Here is a 21296-nt window from a genome sequence, read left to right on the forward strand (position 1 = left end):
GCTAGATAACCACTTCAAAGACATTATAATTGAGCATGAATCCTTGTTTATGAAAAAGAGCAAAGCACTGAACTAATAATAATACACCTTATCACCTTTCGCTTTGTAGTAGTTTGATAGTATATATTTGGAAAAACACACCCGATGGGCATGAAATGCTTATTTTATGCTTTAAACCATAAAAACCATTCTGCGTGGAAAAACAGAGCTAAAGGCTTACTGCATCCCCACTGTCTCAGATAATTCAGCTCCTGTTCCCAGAGAAATCTATTTCCTCTGCTGGAGGGATTTATCAGGCTGGTGGCTACAGGGCACGGCAGGGCAGAGGTCATGGACAGAGTGCAGAGCAGTGAGCGGTGCAAGCCATTTCTAACTGTCACCTTCCATTACCTTGAAGGATGTAGGCAGCTAGCATCGCCGCATCCGACGTTTTACACAGGAGCCGACCGTGGTAAAGATCTCTTTTGATTTGCAGGAAGACGAGATATCTACAGAAGAGAAGAGGACAAAATCAGGTTAGAAGGTCTGACACTTATTAGAATAATGATGTTCATAAATACTCCTAACCAGTCTTACGATTACATTTCTTAGTGAAGACATAGAAGGAAAAAAAGAATAGGAAGCAACAGCAAAACGACAAACCTGACAAACCTCAAAAAGGCTGTTGACTTCACATTCCCTGTGGGTAGTTTGAATATTTCTTTTTGATTTAGCTGAAATGAGGGTTTTGTTTTGTGGAGAGGAGGTATAGATGAGTGTGGGGACAAATCTGGGTAGGGAGACCCTGAGGCTAAAAGCTGCTACTGGGGCTGTGCTTCTCTTAAAGCCTGCAGCCTAGCACTCAGAGTCAGCCAGCCAATCAGCTGCTGAAGCTCATATTATTATTATCATTCTTCTTCTAATTATTATTATCCATAGAAAACAAATGAAGATTCCTTTCATCACCTGTCGACGTTTCGGTACAAGATCTTTATCAAGACATGTCTGACGCAGCAGGGGTGAATTCTGTGTGCGGGAATCTTCTTCTGTTTTCTATCTTTCCCAGCACAATTCCTAGAGCGTCTATAGCGAGCACGTTCCATATTTATCATACCATCATTATTCTGCCATGGTGGTTAATAACACTTATAGAGACCATTTTATAATGTTAGGTCCCTGGGTGTGAAATGACCTCAATTTCCAAAGTCTGTTCAGATTCCGTAATTCTTGTTGTCGGTTCAACGCTTAGGTGGGAATGAATTCCTGTAATGTTATCACACCGGAAAGCAGAGAGGTACGGAGAAGTCATTCAGCGGAACTTTAATTCTCCTGTTACAAACCCCCAGCCATGAACAAGGAAATGAGACATTCATCCCTCCATTTTTCACCATCAGCCCCGGAGGCCCGCTCGCCTCTAACTAGGCCATTCCCACAACAGCTAATAATGCTTCCTGTACAGAGACAAGTGTTGAAAAACCACTTACGTTTCCCCCTGTTGTTCACTCTGCTGTGGGTTCAACAGATCCTTTTGAAGGTATGACAAGTAAATGGGTGATAATATGTGTATTTGGTATTTGTGGCTTTGGCTTTTTATTGTATTAGAAACATTCCTTTTATGCGCAAACTGCTACATAAAGTGCAATTTCTACAAAACCTTGTGGATTTGAGGAATGAAAGTGGGGATCTGATCACTGCCGTTTCTGACACTGAGCTGATACAAAAATATATTGAGAGAGGGGGCCAAAGAGAAGGGCCTACCTCTTATAAGTTCCTAAATGTCAGATCAGATTAATAACGTGCAACTGGAAAGTGTGTGAAAGGTGCTGGAATAATAACAAAGGCATTCTCTATAATTAATGGAAAAAAACTATTTCTGGCAGTCTATTTTCTTCCCCTATAGAATATTATTGCTGTTATGTACCGTCCATACTATCCCCACAAAATGTGATGAGAGGGAACACATACTGAAGGAGACTTCCGTGTAATTGATTATTTACTCACTCCCTCTCACTGTGGTCTGCACCAAGCTACCCTTTCCACTCTCATCATATCACTCTCCCCCCCCCTCTCCCTCTCCAGCCTTTAATTCATCCTCCTTTCCTTTCTCCTCTCCATCAGCGCCCTCTGCCCCATCTACTCTCTCCTCTCTATTGATGAAGTACACTCTGCATCCAGCGTTCGTTCCATCGCACCTGGGAGAACGGAGAGTCCTCTCTCTGGTCAGTAATAAATACATGTAGCTGAAGATCTTACGGAGACAGGCCATTGTATATCTCTTCTGTTTTACATGCACATTCACTGATGTTGTCATCAGGTGGGGAAATTAAGAGTATATCAGTTGTGGTGAGAGTCTCTATTGAGGGCAAGGAGTGTTTTTTCTGGGTGACCTCATTGTGGCTGTGCTAGGGGACGAGGACGTCAGGCAGAAATGTGAACATGTGATCCCACTCCAAGCTAACCGCGGACTAAACGTATATCATTTAGTGTGAATTTGCTAGTCACTGACCCTCGGTCCTCCTTCCTGCCTCTAGAGTCAGCCCAGCTGAGAGATCAGTGTAAGGCCCAGATGCACACACCTTAAAGTGGGACCAGGCAACTTTGCAAGTTGACTGCTCCAAATGGAGGTAATTGTGTGAAAATTTTGAACATGAATACCCAGAAATCCTGTAACTGCACACAAGTTAACCAACCCGACTGGTCTCTGATCGCTTTATACCAAAGGATTCCAAGGGGACGAGAGAGGCAAAAGATCTAATGGTGTGCAGAATTTCATTTAGGCAAAGGTGAATCTACAGGGACGTTCTTCTCTATTGTAGCCCCACCAGTCCTCTTGCCTTATAATATTTATCATGCTGTTTTTAGACAATAAAGTATTCAGGCATTTTAATAATGAAGGCCTCTAAATAATGTTTTAGTAAGAAGCCTGTTTGTTTTCTCCTCAGAATGTTCTTGAGCACAATCTGTACTGCAAGCAAGTCTTTTCTGTCAAATTAGAGAAACTTGAGGCAAACTCTAACTGTAGAGAAAAGTGGATAGAGAGCCTTTACCAACTCATCTGAATAAGAGGTCATACCGGGTAATTTCCTCCTTGAGAGCAGCGGGGTCAGGAGGGTAGAACTTGACTCTCAGACACATGGTGAATGGTGGCTGAGCTGGAGGAAAGAAGCATGTATCAGCATTTAAGAAATGGACAAGAACCCTTTCATGGTGAGAGTTCAAATGATTAACTGGAGAAACAGTCAGAAAACACCATCCTGCAACATATTGTGACACAACAGAACTGAAGAGTGTGGGATATTATCAGTTTTATCATTCAGCTATGTATGAGATGGAGGATTATTTGCCAAGTCTATCAAAACTGACTAACACCAACCAACAGTGCACCAACATTGGAAAGCTGAATGTGATCCTATCCTATGAATTCAAATACATTTATTTGTCAGCACAGGACATCAGTGCAGTGCAATTTCCAAAATTATCAGCATGAATAAACAAACTCAAAGTACTTACATTTCATTTGCTTGGCAATCGATTTTGTGAACTCCAACCAATGCTGCATCAGCAACAAAAACAAAGACATGCACAGTAAATTATTAAATGGGACTTATGAGACACATAGCACATGACCAAAAATCCTCTCTGATTAATCCTCACTACAAATCATTCAGCTGACACTTTCAGTGTCAGTTGCCATAATATTCAGCTGTTACTACTGACAGTTTTCAGGTGAAACCTGCTTGTGTCACACATGGTGTCATGTTAATACAGCAGCAACACCACTGCTCAAATAAAATATCCGCCCAGAATTTGACAAAGATCATAGAATATGAAGAATTAGCAGGGCTTTCTTTTTATCAAAAAGTCATGACGATATCAAAGAGTACCGGCGAATCAGATCTCACACAGATCAAGCCGCTCTCTGCCACATGACAGCGGAGGTCTCTCGAGGCATCGCTCCAGCAGTACGGCTGATTAGACATCGTGCTTTCACTTCACACCGAGCTCCCACTGGTGGTGAAGGTTGCACTGGCTCTGTGTCTATGGCCAGGCTCAGGCTCCTGAACCATCCTTCATTCTCTCTCTCTCCATCTCTCCCCCCTCTCCCCGGTTGTCTCCTCCCCAGCCCAGCCCACCCCTGGCAACAACCACCAAAATAGCCCTGAGTGACAGCATAGGAAATGCAGCATCAGCAGGACCTGGCTCTTGTCTCCAGGACTAAAACATGATCTGTGAACATGTGAATTCTTCATGAATCAAGCAGTGCAGCTACAAGCCTCAGAGGGTAATAACCTTAAGTACACCGAGGGGCCTGATGGAACAACCATCACTCTGAAAGGGGGTGTGAATGAAGACGAGTGAAGGACATAAATCTTCAATCTGGCCCATGTCCTGTTGTCATTCTTCCCTTAAATAAAACGAAATACATTTTTAAAGTGCTTTTTTATAAAATATGTTTATCACAAAGTGCTTCACAAGGCAACAAAAGGACATAAACAATTAAATTTACCCTCTTCCCTTCCATTTTTATATAGAAACAGCACATGCTTCTCTTTTGAAAACAGAAAAAAACACTGAACAATTCAAAGCCATGTCTGTATATGATTATGGAGTCATTTTGTATTCAAATGCTTCTACTTCTACTTTTAAACCACTGGATGCAATTTACCACAGTGCTTTGCATTTTATTACAAGAGATAAATTTCAGACTGTGATTCATATCCAAATTTTGCTTCACATTATTACTTGCTTTTAAATCCAGTAATTACGGTACGAGATCACAGGACTGGTTAATTTAAAAAACTCCACGCACAAATTTTGAACTTGTCAAGGCAGTTTCTGGTATTACGCACCGTACAAATGAAACAGACTGCAAAGCACTTTGAAATTAGATTTTTACGTCCCCCTCAAGTATTTTAAAGCAATGGTATCTTACATTTTCTGTGCTGTTTGTGATTGCTTTTGATAATGTATATACCTGTGAGTTGCTGACTGTTTGACTGCTCGAACGTGGACCTGGTTGATTTTTTTTTAATTTTTTTAGGAATATGTATTTTTGTTGAAAAAGAGACCATGATCTCAATGAGACTACCTGATTAAACAAAGGATAAATTAAAAAAAATGCACACAAGCATGCACATGAAGGCCCCCCACCCACCTACACACACACACACACTTACACGCTGCTTGTCTGGATCCACATATCTGATGCCAAAGTAGTCTTTCTCCAGCAAGTTGAGGTGGTGGCAGATGAGGTCAAACAGATACTGCCCCTTTGCATCCCGCTGCAACAGAAGAGAAGAGAAACAAAAATGAGAAACTCAGCATGACCACAGCAGCTGAAAACTCAATTTTGAGAAACACCAAATCACAAACAAAACATGTGGTCAAGCAAAAGACTCCATGAAGAAATGAAAAGACGCTGCCCCAAGTTTGAGCGTGGGAAATAATTTCTGCGAGCAGGATATGCTTCAGATTTTTCTAAACCCTGCCAGAGATATCTAGGATTCATCCAATATTAATACACAGCCGGAGCCATCTAAAGAGTCTGGCATAAACCCCCTCCACAGCTAAAGGAAGAGCTAAAAGAGAGAGTGGATTAAATATGCTGAGATCTGGCCGGGCTTTAACTCATGCCCTGCATTCTGAACCTCCCTCATGAGCAAGCTGCCCTCAGAGAAACATTCGCACATACCAGACAGAGGACTGCACTCCACTGCCTACAATACACATCTGATCCTCCCTCCTCCCTGTTCACAACACTCCAGTCTGCATTACACAACTACACAGCACAGAAACAACAGGGGGAATTCTTCAACTGTCCATCCTGGGACAAACCGGGACATTTGGATCAGACTGCGGATATGATCTCTTTGCCTTCTCACTTTGATTTGCAGTGTGATGTGAAGTAATCTTCTTCAGCATAATCTGCAGCACAAACTGTGGGACATCTCTGTGTGGGATATTGTAATGGCTTATGTATGACAAGGTACTGTTTCATAATGCTCAAAAACACCAGCAAACTGTAGGCCCCTGTGCCATGAGTGAGTAAATACAACTGGTCAAAAATGTGCATGCAGTGTGGGTGACAACAACAAAGACAACATGATATATACAGGAATTGAAAGGTATTAGAGAGCTGAAGGATTGCAGACAGAGACGGTAGAGGATCAGGGGAGACTGCCCACCTGCAAAAACACTATCCGTGCCTCTGTGCCAGGCAGTAACTCCTAGCACTGATTACCATTTGAAATGTCTCTCAGAAAAAATAGATTTTGTTCCCCATAGCATTCACCTGTTTAGAAATTCTTTGGGAAAGATGGCACGGTGAAGTGCTGCACTTCAACGTAATTTGCTGTCTTTCCTCTGGTGGAGGTGAGGGATGCAGATATTATTTGCATAAGTACATTAGAGTGATGATTACAACCGGGTAGAACACTGCAGCAAGCCAAAAGGCAAATAGAGTAATAAGCGACAGGTCTCCACCTAATCAAAGACCCTGGAGATGCCACACTGTACAAAGCAGTGTCAGTCTGTGAAAAGATTAAAACTTTATTTAACAGGCTAGAATCCTATTTGCCATTAGAAAATCGGGAAAAAAAATTAAACTACAAAGTCATATCAGAAGGAAATAATTATGTAAAACTGACATTTGGGTAAAATCTATGGATCCCATGTGCTGACTTTGACATTTCAGCATCTTGACTTCCGTGGCATTAAAGCATTGTATCAGAGCGTGTTTCTAATAAATGTGATGAGGTTGAGAGGGTGGGTGTGATACATCAGTGTCAGGAAGGGAGCAGAGATTAATGCTAGTTCCCTCGCTGCTCTCTGCCTTCATGCCAGGGAGACATCGTGCCCACGTGCCTCATCCCCAAGCTGTCTCACCGGGGGGCCTTTTAAAGGAGCGCTGTAATGGGGTCAGTCAGCACACACACACACACACACACACACACACACACACACACACACACACACTTAGCGTCACACTGCTCATGCACTTTTTGCACACAACTGTCAAAAGAACACACTTCAAGGTCAAATTTAGCAGCTGTCAGATCAGGGAAGTTACTATTGACAACATGTCAGCTTTCAACATTGTCCTCATTCTCGATTCCGGGGGAAGCAAAAAAAACTAAATTGGGCTTCCTTTGGAGAACTTTCTCACTGAGAGGAAAGGCAAACCTGCGGAAGAGGACTAGGGCCATAGAGTTCTGAGAATAAAGTCAGAATTCTAAGTTTAAAGCCAGAATTCTAAGTTTAAAGCCAGAATTCTAAGTTTAAAGCCAGAATTCTGAGAATAAAGTCAGAATTCTGAGATTCTGAGAAAAAGTTCTGACTGACAACTCAAATACATTTTATATGGCCCTACTTCTCTTCGGTACCTGAAACGTACTGCAGAGTGCTTCTCATCTTTTTTGGTTGAAAATACATTTGATATGTATTCCAACGCTCTGCCGGTGAAGGTCTTATGGACCGAAAGCTCGGCCAATAAACGTGAAAACGCATTGATTTAAGTGTGCAGATGTTCCTGACTACCCTAGTGATGTCCAGCCAGAGAGGGAGGGTTATAAAGGGAATGTGTGTCTGTGCATGTGTAAATAACAGATCAGCTACAGCTTGATGGCCACTCTGCTTCTGAGAGAAGAAGGTCAGCCAGGGTCAAGGCTGGACGACCAGAGCTGGCCTTAATTCTCAGTCTTAGCTCTAACTCCCTCTCTGCTCTGATGGCAGCAGAAGTGTCACTTGCAGCACTCTCCTCCATGTCATTACTCAGGCTGCTGATAACAGGCACTTCATTAGGACAGCGGCCTGTCGATGCTGGGCTCGTCGCTTAACCGGTGCGATTCTCCCCAAACCAAACGTCGATAGGAGCTCCGCTACTGGAGGTAACTGACCTTTCTGTAGTGAGAGCGAGGGCCGTCATGGGCACTCCTCCACTGTCACTTCCAGATTATTCCCTCACAGTAACATTATCAACCAATCTGACGTGCCTGCTTACTAACTGGACCTAGAAAAAATAGAAAGGCTAGGATCGCTGTGTTGCGCTGGGACACATACATGCGTACACACACTGCTTCAAAGGATCACACACGCATGCACACACACACTCAAAAAAATACACGCACACATTCAAAATATAAGGTGATATTTCCATACTAGTGTTCATAGTCAGCATTGTCCATACTCCATCAATAAGCTAAAAATGTTCACTTTACTTAGAGATATTAAATGTCTATGCACTAAGAACACAACAAGGACAGGAGGCAGGCTGAAAATATTTTATGTTGTTGTTGATGTTCTGTGATGCTTCATTCCTCCTCTAGTGTCATCACTGGGCTGAAAACCCTGCAGTAGGGAGCCAGTGACAAAGCTAGAAAAAACAGTGCAACATTTCTGTATAGAGAAAGCACAGTGAGTCAGAAAGGACACCTGCTCTTTTGTTGCAAGGAAAGAGCAAGTTTGTTAGTATTCCACAGCGCTCCCATCACCCTCCTCCCCTTCTCTCTCCCCCTTCCTTGCTCCCCATTGCCATGCCCCCCACCTCTGTCTCTGCCCCACACAGAGTGCAGCTGCATTATTCCCCCGCCAGTCTGTCTAATTACAAGATCGAGATGATTGCAGGAGAGAAAGGATGTACTGAAAAACGCTGGTGAATTTCTAATTAATACTAATGAACGATCTCCTCGCCTGGCTGGGTGGACATCTAAATATAACACTATAGGAGCCCGACCAGATCTACAAATTGAATTCACTGGTTTGACCTGTGGCTGAGAGAGCCAGAAACATGTGCTTTAAAACACCTCAGTGACCAGGTGCGATCAGGTTTACAAAATCCAATCCTGCCATGATGTATTTGTTGAATAAATAGGCCCAGTCTCTCGCCTTCTGTCTCCTTCCTGTTGTTAGAGAGGCAAAAAGCTCAGAGATAAAACTGTGTACTCATCTAAGATAATGCTACAATAGAGCTATAATGTGGATGGATTAGATCACTGGGAAAACCATGATGATATTTCACCTGTGACCAAATGTCCCTGCTCTACAGTAAAATAATTAAATGGCGGGTGAATTTAATTAAATCTCAAACAGGATCATTAGCAGATTTCTCCTGCATACTGGATGGAAGGAAGCTTCTATTGACCAGAGCCAATTTACTGGACATAAACTCATCCTGAGGGGAGATGTTGTGGCAACAGAGGCAAACAGAGCCATAATTCAAAAAACTTAGTGTGCCTCAATGGATAAGTTGTAACTAAAAAACAATAGTCTAGTCTCGTTCTGAAAATGGTGGGATTCGGCAACACTGCAATGTGTATCCATGCAGTTTAGTAGGGCTGCTCCCTCTTGCTTGATTACTCAACTAATCAATCTCTAGGGTCTTTGTCAATAGAGGCATTTTCATATGAATTTGTCTTTGAGAAATATCCAGTCTGTAGAGGGAATCACTGAGTTCACCCCTGCTTTGTTTGGTGCGTAAAAACCAATAGAATATCTTCAGTAGGAAACAGATGGTTTGCACTCAAAAAGAAGTGGGTTTTCCAAACCTTTTATGTTCTCATTATGCTCATTTTTTTTATTTTTATAAATGCATTTGTAAATGCATTTATAAAACTAAAAAGGAGAACATAAAAGGTAAAACACATTTAGTTTTTTAAGATTTTTTTTTGGGCATTTCTGCTTTACTGGGCAGTCACAGAGAGAGAGACAGGAAAGGTAGGGCAGAGGATGACATGCAGCAAAGGGTACGGGCCAGATTCAAATCCATGCCACTGTGATTAAGACTTAGTCTTAATGGTACGCGCTCTACCAGTTGAGCCATTGGGGCGCCCCCAAAAACCCATTTATTTCTGAGTGCGAACCACTCGTTTTCTACTGAAGATATTCTATTGTTTTTTTCGCACCAAACAAAACAAGGCTGAGCGTGGTGATTCCTTCTACAGACTTGTTATCTACGATCTGTTTTCTACTGACGTTGAAATCCTAGATATAACGTATAAGGTGGGGAATGGTGTTAGAAAGTAACTTTTACACATACATTGGTTATTAACTGATAATTTAATAGCTTAATAGTTGTTTAATGGGAATAGAAGAGCTATTGCACAACTAGACTTTGATAAGAAATGGCAACTTCTGTACTTCTGCATTATTTGGTATGTTTATGTATTCATGAAATAGTTTGCGGGCAACTAATTATGTGTAAATACTGTGACTGATGTTTGACTGAATCAAGCCATGGCAGTCGGTGTAACCATTGTGCTTTATGAGAAATAACCAACAGCTGAATGTCACTGGACCTCCATAGGCTCCCTGAAAGGAGCTGATAGGCATCTCTGACAGACAGTAGTAGAGTAGAATTAAAAAAGTCTCTCTAATGAGCTTATCATTGAAAACAACTTGGTTGTTCCTTTACTTCCTAAGGAGGCCCAAGAGTACAATAGGCACTTTCCTTTCAGATTAATCATTAAAATGGTCTCCATGTCAGCACAGGAGCACAGACCATTAATAAAAGATTGTATCACTTTATAGTGAGAGAGGTGGAAACATGATGCTGTTTCTGACTGTGTGGGAGTGTGTGTATAGGCGAGTGTGTGTGAGCAGGGTGAGGCTCAGAAAGCACCTGGAGCACCAGAGCCCTGGGGTGATTTCTCTGGTTTCATAAACAGATTACTTTCCTCCACCCCAGGAGGGTGAGTGATTGCAGTGGTTAATATAGCAAACCTACTCCGTCTCCAGACTGAGCTGCATGAAGTTCAAGCCAAGACCCCGACACTTCAGCTGGGGCTGGGAGCACAGAGGGCAACCCACATCCACTCAGTTGATGCTAAATACACAGCTCTATTTACAGTAAGCCTTACAATCAGTCAGGTTTCTTTTCAAGTCGCACAGAGATGAAAGTATCGGGAGATCTGTCTCAATATTTACAAATATACAGTATGCAATAAAATAAAGTAAACAGAAATATAAATGGAAAAATATTAAGACTACAATCCCTAAATATGTATTAAGATTGTTGAATGCAAATAAAACAGACACACAAATATGTGTATTGTTTTCATGTATTGAGAATGCATAAGAATCCAATGAAATGAACAAAACATTTCACCACTAGGTTTTTGCATGTCCACTCATGGACAGTAAATAGGTAATAGGTGTTTACAAAGATCCCCATCATGTGGTGATTTTAACATTACTCTATTTACAACAGGGCATTACTAGAACATGTTCATACAATAAATCAACATGGGCTGTTGCAGGATTAGAGCAACTGTTTGAAATCTATTGAAGAGACAGTCAAATTGATACTACTTCAGAGCAGGAATCAATGCCAGGTGAACAATTCAGACTGTATAAAATCAGTCAAGCTCTTTTCCAGCCACTCCACCAGCAGTAGGCTATACAGTATATGACCACCAATACCAAGAAAATCTGAACATTGTTTTGAAACACAGCAGCATTAAAATCATACAGTCAGGGAATGAACAGGGAATCATTAACTACATTTATGGAATTAATTGTCAAGTAGTCAACACATTAACATGGCAGTTACACTTTATTGAGCTGCCTCTAGATATCTCCAGTGGCTGGGCCTAATGGGATAAAAGCAAGTAAGTCTTGAGTAAGACAGTGCTGTACTGACAGTTTTGTGCCTTTTATACACCTCAGACTCAAGTCTAAAAGTTTCACCTGCCTCTGGAACGGGAGTCTTTCACTCCCCCAATTAGATCCCCAGGCAGCCATTATTATCACACTCTGCCCCCACAGCTGAGGAGGACAGGAGCAGGAGAGAACAATTTCTGCTCTCTGAGAGAGAATAACTTGAACCCCCATCATGGGCCATGCTGAGATCCATGGGTCAGTGGAAGTATAGCCAATTAAAAGCTTCATACACATCTTAAATGCCTTACTCCCCGCAGATAGGAGTCAAAAGGAAACACAGAGGCCAAATACTCTGGAAGACAGCAGTGAGCAAAATAGCTCATCTGCCTTAGGTGTGGATCTGATTGATCAGCACATGATCAGACGTTTGATGTCATTGTGGTAGCTCAATGGCAGCTCTTGAATAGGGTGATTAACTTATATGCAGCCCTGGGCAGTTGAAGGAGATGCATGTGATAGAAAGTGACAGAATATCTCAAGAGTGATTAAAAAGCTTCACTCAGACTATTTCACAATCATCAATCATCAAAACAGCATGCTAAAGAGACAGGCCGATATTAGCAAAGACATCATGACACCATAATGATGCCTTGAGGAACAATACTGCACTCTATAGAACAAAGACAATGCAGTGCGCATTTTATGAATTCACAATAACAATAAATGTTAGAATGCACAAGGCCAATGATGCAACACAATGGTAAATTGGCAAGAAATCGGAAAAGACAAAAAAGAAAATATGCTCTGCTGTCGTTTACCAAACACTGTTTAGTAAACAACAGCAGAGCATATTTTTTATCAGCTATGTATGTGCAAGTAGTACAGAATACATGTTACTTTTTGTTTAGCAGTTTATTCACTTGAGAATTGGACTCAGTGTGTAATGACACATACAGATATAAAGTGATGCGGTTGCAGTGAGGCTTTGCACCAACAATATGATGCTGTGAACTAGAGAAACAGCATGCACCACAGTCTCACCAGGCAAAAAGTGGGCCATCAAAACATGGTGGGAATGTGTATGGATTTGCCCCAGAAATGTGAGAAATCAAGAGAACACGCAAAGCAAAAGAGAACTGTGGATAAAGCGATATGGATAATTGTTTCTAAAGCCTTCGAATGGCAGATAGCTTGAATGGGTAAAATGTGAGTTGGCATTTATGATTCATAACAGGAATGCATGAGAGAGAAATGTTCTACTCAGCTAAATGCCAAGGCATCACTTCAAGACCCTTAGTGCTCAAAAATTATTCATAATTGACATTTTTACCGGTAACCTAACTTGACACAACTGGCAGGACTGTCAACAAATCATTAATTATGACAATCTAAAAAAGTTATATTTAATATGAAAATCTTAAGGCAGGCTTTCCCAGCCTCTGAACAGTGAATCCAATTATAACATCCTCAGCTCTGTCATCGCTCTGTGTTGAACTATCCGCCCCGTTAGACGTATGAAATGAGTCAATCTTTACTCCAACCATTCAGACCATCATTTATGGGCAGGAGCAGGAGGAAGTGTGCTGACCCACCCAAGGCCAGATTTGCCCTTGTCATAACTGTGTAGAGCGGCATTCTGCGAAAGCCTAGTTTCTCTGAATCATTTATTGAGGAGATTGCATCTCCCTGGAGCCTCCATTAGAGCGTTGACACGCAGGGGCAGCAGTGGGCTTCTCACGCCTGCGTGCACAGGCAGCCAGTCTGCAGGGCCAAACAGCTTTCTGCATTTTTATGGATGGATTCACCACTGGTAAGTGATCTTTCCTGGGGCTCCGGAGACAATGGAAAGGGTGAAGTGGCACCATGGAGGGCCCCTCTTCTCAGCATGAGATGTTTAAAACAGCCAAAGGGTGCCCACTCTAGGAAATGGAGCTCCTTGTCGTTTTCCTTTCCACCAGCTAGTCAATCAGCCAGCAGTCTGCCAGAAACATGTGTACTGATTTTAGGCCACATAAAAACCCTGATATTCAGACACATATGTACCATATGCACCATTTATAGAAGAGGAGCAGGCAACAATCAGTGGTAGCTGTTGCTACATACTGTAGCAGCAACAGAATCTGATCTACAGTACATTGAGTGCCTGTGGCATGCTGGATTCAGACACAGCTACACAATATGTAGGATGTCATCATCAGAACTAAAGGCACACTGAGTGAAATTCAGGCAGCAATACAGTGAGTGGGCAACCAATCGTCAACGGAATGCATTTTGCAAAGAAGCGATACATCAGAATCGCTTCATGTGACATTTTAAGGAACGGTATCACCATCTATGTCCCCCAGGTGATCTATGTCAAGTTTTAATCTCTGGTAGCTATTTTTGGCTGATTGACACCGACCTCCTCAGAGAGTCCACTCTCCAAAGTCGCACAGAAAAAGAAGTATGTCTATCTAGCAAACCTTATGCCAGCTAGAAGTGACTTCATCAGCAGAGCCAGAAAAATCAAGCATTCCACCTACTCACTACAGAAAGCCTTGAATTCACTCAAAAGCATTCTGCTGCCTTTGCCTCTTCTTGCTCGCTTTATTGTCTTTACTTCGGATTACAGCGGCAATCTAGTTTTATCACTGTGTCCTGCTGGCAAATGCACAGTTTACTTGTGTTGCCTTGTCGAGTAATGGATCCTCTGAGTGCTTTGGGTTGGAGGAAACCGGGAAACCTGTCACACACCACCACTAGTTTTACGTTTGCATTTCTAAAGCCAGCTGTCAATACAAAGAAAGTTGGAGAAACTGTCTGCAGGAGCTGTTTCGTTAGAGACTCCTGCATTTGGTAGAGTGCACCTTATACATATGGATGAGATAAAGAACGACTTAAGTTCCACTCCACAATGCATGCATGGCATTTACTAAGGTATTAAAATAGCCGGAGCTGTTCAAAAGCTCTTAATTATGCAAAAGGGAAAGAGCCTCTCACCATGCTCTGACCACAGAGACTGGTGTCATTGTATCCATGATATTCAGATATACTAGATACACTGAGGACAACGAGAAAGCAGAGCCTACTTCTGTGGGTCCAAGTCAAGCTTTTTGATTGGTTCAGTGGGTTTCCCCTGAGTGGACGATACAGCAACACCGACTCACAGATGAGACAGACAAGAAAGTGCTCCATTACTCCATTGGGAATTTCTGCCTCTTAGTTTAGTGGACTATTCATAGTATTCTGTTACATCACCACACAGCCATCTTGGTAGGAAAATAACAGGTGATTCTAATAAATTAACAGGTGATTACAATCAAATGACAAACACAGCCAATGAGCTATGTGTATTGTAAAGCGGCATATTGGTAGGAAATGCATGTGACATCATGGGAATACTATGAATATGAACACTTGGCTTTTTTGTCGATCACTTTGGACAAAGTAGCATCGCATTAGGCAAACTAAAAGAGTTCTAGACTAAACATCAAACCCAAAGCCTTACATCTAATGGTAAAAAGCATGCTACTGTAATTGCCATCTGCCATTGGCTGATCTTTGGTGCCAGGTGATGTCATCTTCTGGTTTACACAGATTCAGGTTGGGTGTTTAGTTACTCTTTAATGTGACAGAGGAGTGGTGTCTCAGTGGAATCTCATGAAGAAAGATCTCTACAGAGGGTGTCCTGGGACACGTTCTTCACCGCAACCCAACTGATTCTGAAGTGCCAAACTATTCTTCACAGGAACCCATACACACACACACACACACACACACACCAAAGTCAGTAGTTTGTATGTTTTTAGAATAGTTGAAAACCACTGGGAATTATAGAAAGTTGCTCTCCTCATCTAATATTTAAACTCTCATTTTCACAATGCAGCAGTGACTCTGACAGGCTTCAGTCGATGCACAGGTAAGACAGCAAAAAGGCCATTCCCAACTGATCTATTCTCCTGTGGCTTCAGATTCAATCAGCCCCCGAGACAAAAATAGGAGAGGCTGGGGCTGGGAAATACTTTCTTTCAATAAAAAGACCTGGAATTCAGGAGGGAAATTACAGTTTGACAGTAAAAAGATAACTGTGTCTCACTGAATGCCCATCTTCCCCAGAAAGCCGCTTCTTTCTGCCCTTTATCTTGTGCACTCTTGCTTTTCATTAAAAGATCTGACGGCAGCAATTTATTGAAGGAGACACACAATGCTTTTACCAGCTGTTTTATTTGTGTCAGCAGATTCTTTAAATAGCAGCAAAAATGGCATTTTTACTAGCAAACTGTTAAGTGTGAAAAATGGGAGGAAAATTGAAAGTGCCAAGAAACACACAGATGAAAATCTCTGACACAGGTTGGCAATCAAAGTTCATCAGTACAGTCAGGAGGAGATTGTGAGATGAAGCCTGAGAGAGTGCACCCTCACTGGAAGGACTCTCGCATTATCAGCACAGTATCAGTGACAATAATGCCAAACAGAGGGTGCCATGGTACTGGAACAAGTAAGCCCAGTGGGTGTCCACGCATATTTTCCCAACAGGAGGCTGGAGAGAAAGGGCCAGTGGTGAGGACTGCCTGGTAGGCTGCAGCTGCCTTTGCCTGACAGGGGGGTAGTTCTGGCAAAGAGGGTGAGGCTGGGGCTCAACGAACCAGTTGCCTCATTGTTTAAAAAAGCCGAGGGCTGAGACAGACTGTGGACCTAATCTATACCCTGAGACAATCAGCAGAGCATGCAGTGCTGCTTTTAACAATAACCTCTTCAGGCTGAACCTGCCTGGCAATGGCAGGGTCTTAAATGCCATTTATGAAATGGAGAGTGAAAAAACAGCAACTTAAAAGGCTCATGGGCATTAACAACCGCCACAAGAAAAAAATCCAATATTGCAGTGCTTATGGCTATTGCACTGATAAACAACAGACATTAGTCAATGTGTGAATGAGACTTTGCCAGCAACACTAATGTGCATGGCTGGTAAAATGCGTCATGCCTGTGGGCTAAAGCTAGATGCGGTTATGATAATACTGTGTGCTGTAAGAGTGCCCAGTTCCCATTGTTGTATAGGACAGCAGTGGATGAGAGTAAATGTCAGGTCTGAGGGGTTGATGCAGTCTGAATTAGAGACACTGAGTCATTGCCCAACAGCCTTGCAATACACTGGGGGAGACCAAACTGGCGCATCACCATCAGAGCTGTGCAGATGCCAAAAAATTAAGTATTGTTTCTATGCTAATCCCAAGAATGACACCAATTGTGCTGCGCATTCTGTTTTGGGGGTATTTGTTACACTTTTTAGTAAGAAAATGTGACTATTGTGCAGCGGAGGAATAACTCCAAACCCCCTAAAAATACATTTAGTCTGGGTGACAAGAGCAAGGAGACAAAGAATGGCACTCTAACCAGAGATAGGGACAGGGAAAAAAATAACAAATAAGTATTTTGCAATATTTGGTCAACAAAAGACCAGAAGTGCATGGGAAAGCGTGATCCAATTGCTATGTGGTGTGCATCTGTCTGTGTTATCACAGCACCTATAAAACTTACAAAAATCCGAGCTCTGCATGATGCTCTGTGTGCAGTCTATTTTGAAATGGCTGTACCCACAATGCTCAGCTGTATATGCCGCTGAGAGATGAGACAGAAAAGCTATTAGAGCCGAGCTGGCAGCGAAATCCATCACTGGTGGGCTGTAGGACTTATGACTCAGAAATCCTCATTGAGAAACTTATTCATTTCCCTGTGCCTGCAGGAAAGCAGAGCATCGTTTGCGTAAATGTCTCCACCAAACACGCATCCCAGCCCACATTTCAGGTACAACACAGGTAACCGGAGGTGTCAAGTTATCCGTCAAGTTTAGATAAACCGTCACCAACAGTGGCGTCGTATTCTCTTTCTTCTTACTGGTACTTTTAAGTGACGTGCTGTTTATGAACCACAACAGCTTGTACCACTTTGTTTTTTTGTCCTCCTCTGCCCAAATACTTATCAACAATTTTGTCTCCCACTCCGACCACAACAACCCTCTACCATCGGCCATTTTTTCATATGAACAATGATAATGTTATGTAGCATAATGAGTTGTATGAGTGTGTGTGGCCAGTGTGGCAAAGAGCATTTTGTCATATTCACGCTTTGCTGGTCTTCACAGAGGTACTGAGGTTAAGTTTGGAAGGATTTGGCACTGGTGAGCTTTTAAAAGCTTTGCATTATGCCTATTTAAAATAGATTTGTGAAAAAGGATAATACGTGTTATGTAATTTCACTCCCCTTTTCACAAAACCAAGATGCAAATCTGTTAGAAATTAGGTTTCCTCGGTTGCAAGCAGTTCTGGGGCCCAAAACATATAATGGGTGAATGTAACACAAACATATCCTTAAATCTGCTATAATCATGATTTGTGACAGTAGACAGAGATAGGAGCAGGACAGACCTATAGTATGCTGTTGGTCTGTTAGCACTATACTAGCACTAGCACTGTATACAAGAGATACTACATGCTGATAGTCTGCTCATCCCAGTGCTTAGCAGCCTGTGCTGCAACAAAAAGCTGCCAATTTTGTTGACATACTGTATGCTAAAGCATTAGCATGCGCATGAGAGAGCTATCTACCAGACTCAGACAGGACTATGGTGCCAATCCTCTCGTCACATATTGGGTTAGGTGACCAATGGGCCAAACTCCCCAAAAGCCGGTGTAGTCCTTTAATGAGGTATTTCTATCACACTGATGGAAGATGACATTTTATAGTCAGCACGAGAACAAGCCAAGTTGAAAATCACTCTCTGAGTTTTCTAAGAGATAGTATTCTACCAAGTAACTCACCTATATCCCACCTATATCCCATTTGGCATCATTGCCGTTCATTTAAAGCAAAGTTTTTATCAGATGCAATGCACATTATGTTACATTGCATTGTGTAGTTTGTCAATACATGACAGAGTCTGAGACAAAGTAGAAGCTTGGGCTAGAGAGAAAGGGAGAGGAAGCAAGGGAAAGTGCCAGGAAGAGAGTGAGAGAAAAGGTGAAGGAGAATGAGATGTTGTTTGCTTCATTTCTATCATCCCCAGTCCACACACTGTGATTACTAATGTCAGATCCATGCCTGACCTTCAACAATATAGTTTTGTACCACATATCGGATGACACCAACTCAAAAAGTTGTTTCATTTCCTTGAAGAAACTATCTGAAACAAGCCTCTGTGTAGATGTGGGATTTAATGAGGCATCAAAACGTAACAGCAGAAATGTCAATGTAGAAGGTTTATTACGGGTAAACAAAGGAATGTTATAAATGTCATATGAATTGTCATTCCGAAGAAATATGTTCAAAATTCTTGACAAAAACTCAAACTCACTGTTGTTTATTCTGAATTCATTTGACAAGTACAGAAAGTTAGAGAGTTTACATTTTTCCCTCTTGTAATTATGTTCTGTTTCCTATCCATAACAAGTTTAAGTCTATTACTATCAGAGGTTGTGTTAAGGTGACATAACCTTCAAAAGTCAGATGCTCTCTTTAAAGATGAGTGCTCATGAATGCCAGGCTCCACTATAACAGGGGAAATTAGGAAATTATGTTATTGGTCACACACAAACGGATCGGCCACTGGGAAACAAAGAGCCAGTTCAACGCCGCTGAGCTTTCCAGTGCCCTCTAAGACTGAGCTGTCTTTGATAACTCCCAGAGGACATTGTGTTGAGTGAGTCCTTATAAGCGACAGACTGGCAGAGTGATAATGCAACACGATTTGTCATCTGTTTCTTAACATTAGGCCTTGTCCAAATCACCAGCACCATTAGTTCAACATGTAGTGGGACCCACCACTGAAAATGCTGCAGTAAATCAAACCCACTTTCATAACAATTTCCCAAATATCATCCCAATAATTCACACCATACTAATAAATCTGGCTCAGAAAAATTTGAAAATCTGAAAAACATCCTTTTAGGGCCTAAGCAGAGTTTTAAAATGGTCAATATGCACCAAGATTTTCTTTCAGAATATATGCCCAACACATACAGCAAAGCCTCTCACTATTAATCCTTGAATATAATGAGATTCAATAGAGCAATGTTCCTAAAAATCACTCAACCCTGTTTTGTTTGATCTAATTTGATATGATGTAATCTTTGGCTAACTTTCCACAGCAGCCATGACACACTCCACTCTGTCCTGAGGTGGTTATTGAGCTCTCTACTATCCTTTCAGTGCTCCGTTTTCACAAAGTTTTATAGAGACAATTGCGAGTAGAATAATTTCTTTCAGACCGCGTTATTCTCGTTGATTATCTAGTGTGACAGCCATGAAGAGTTTAACTATGAAGGCGAGGGCGGCTGCTGTCTCCCCATCCACAGCGCTGTACTTGGCAACCAAACAGCCAGACAGGACAAGCTAAAAAGTGCTGTTGAGTTGTTGGCTGGGGATTTGGAGTGACAGCTTATTTGAGAGATTTACTGCGGTGTCATTTATGTGGCTTCAAGGAGAGGTCTCCCTATTGCTTAATCCTTGACACAGTTAAAGCTAAATTGGACACACTTGAAACATTTTCTTTGCACAAATGTTTTAATGAGGAAAAAAGTAAACAAAGAGACAGTGTAGCTGACCATCAGCCTAACAAAATGCGAGAACTAACTTGATCCCATGACAAATCTGTGCTATCTCTTTTCAAAAGGTTACGGTACCAATCACTGTCAATGTCTGTTGTTGAGCTCTCGGCATTTATGTACCCTTCAAACACTCTGCATTCAACTTCACAAGAGATTTCGAAGGTAAAGCTTCATGAAGTCGAGTAGATCTATATTGTACATACAATATAGATGTAGATCTGTGCAATTAAGATGAGACCCAGTCATTTGAAAACTGATATCTGCTGATGGGTGCTGTCCCTTATTAGTTTAGAGCAAGCTGGGCTGTGTAAATACAGACATTTATTTCAGTCAAGCTGAAGTAGCCCCATCTGAATTTACCACTGCACCAATTATGCCTTTTATCCACATAAATTTGCTTAGCAATGGGCAACACACCTTGACATCTAAGTAGCACATGCATAACATCTTTAGTCTGTGTGAGCGTGACCTGAGTTGAGTGCTTGACAGTTTTCAATGAGATGACATGGCTTCACACAGTAATTTTAACCCAGTATGCCTCTAGCAGCAACTTTAACCCAGAGAAGCTTGTAAATCTGAGCATAGTCCCAGTCACAGTGCACGCCTCTGCAGCTAACCTTGTCTGAGGTTAACTAGCGGGGAAAGCGACTGCCATGGAGAGAGCGTAACTTAATTGGTTTGCACGCTTAATTAAAAGCTGGTATTTTGAGAGCAATCTGATTGTACAGCTAATATAAATTAAGCCTCTTAGGATAGAACCCCAAAAGTTGAGCAAAAATAGAACTTTCAAAGGCAATTGTGAGAATTATTTTAGCCGCCTTACAATTTCACTCCCCGGCAGCTTAGTTTGTTCTCCTCACGGGAGACATGGTGGTGATTGTCTTCTGGCCCCAGAGGGGCTAAAGGTTAAAGACGTCCCATGCAATCATCTGTGATCCAACACAAGTATGTGGAAAGGCAATGCAGGAATGGAATATGTCTGTTAGTGACCAGGGAGGTCAACGAAGGATGACAAAGTAGAGATGCTGAGCAGGTGAGAAGAGGACACCCACAAAGCTGACTCATTGTAGCCCTGGTCATTAACCGTGTCCTCTAGCTTCCAACAGAGACCGTCATTACAAACACGATCTGTCATGTGAC

General features: G+C 42.0%; 1 protein-coding gene across 2 annotated transcripts in view; it reads right to left on the minus strand.

Moving 5' to 3' along the window:
• The window catches only part of frmd5a (FERM domain containing 5a), a 60176-nt gene that overhangs the window by 9866 nt on the left and 29014 nt on the right, over positions 1-21296 (minus strand). Inside the window, exons 2-5 of one of the 2 annotated variants that reach the window (XM_071532200.1) lie at positions 5157-5261; positions 3490-3532; positions 3053-3131; positions 391-488 (exon numbers count right to left, since the gene is read on the minus strand). In XM_071532200.1, coding sequence (XP_071388301.1) covers positions 391-488; positions 3053-3131; positions 3490-3532; positions 5157-5261 — 325 coding nt within the window. The remainder of the gene's footprint in view (positions 1-390; positions 489-3052; positions 3132-3489; positions 3533-5156; positions 5262-21296) is intronic. The other variant, XM_071532201.1, reaches the window with a different exon arrangement.

The sequence above is a fragment of the Centroberyx affinis genome, unplaced genomic scaffold, assembly GCF_046629955.1.
Source record: "Centroberyx affinis isolate AG114_WGS23_722 - 3 ecotype Tasmania unplaced genomic scaffold, CSIRO-AGI_Caff_v1 ptg002167l_1, whole genome shotgun sequence".
Classification (NCBI taxonomy): Eukaryota; Metazoa; Chordata; class Actinopteri; order Beryciformes; family Berycidae; genus Centroberyx; species Centroberyx affinis.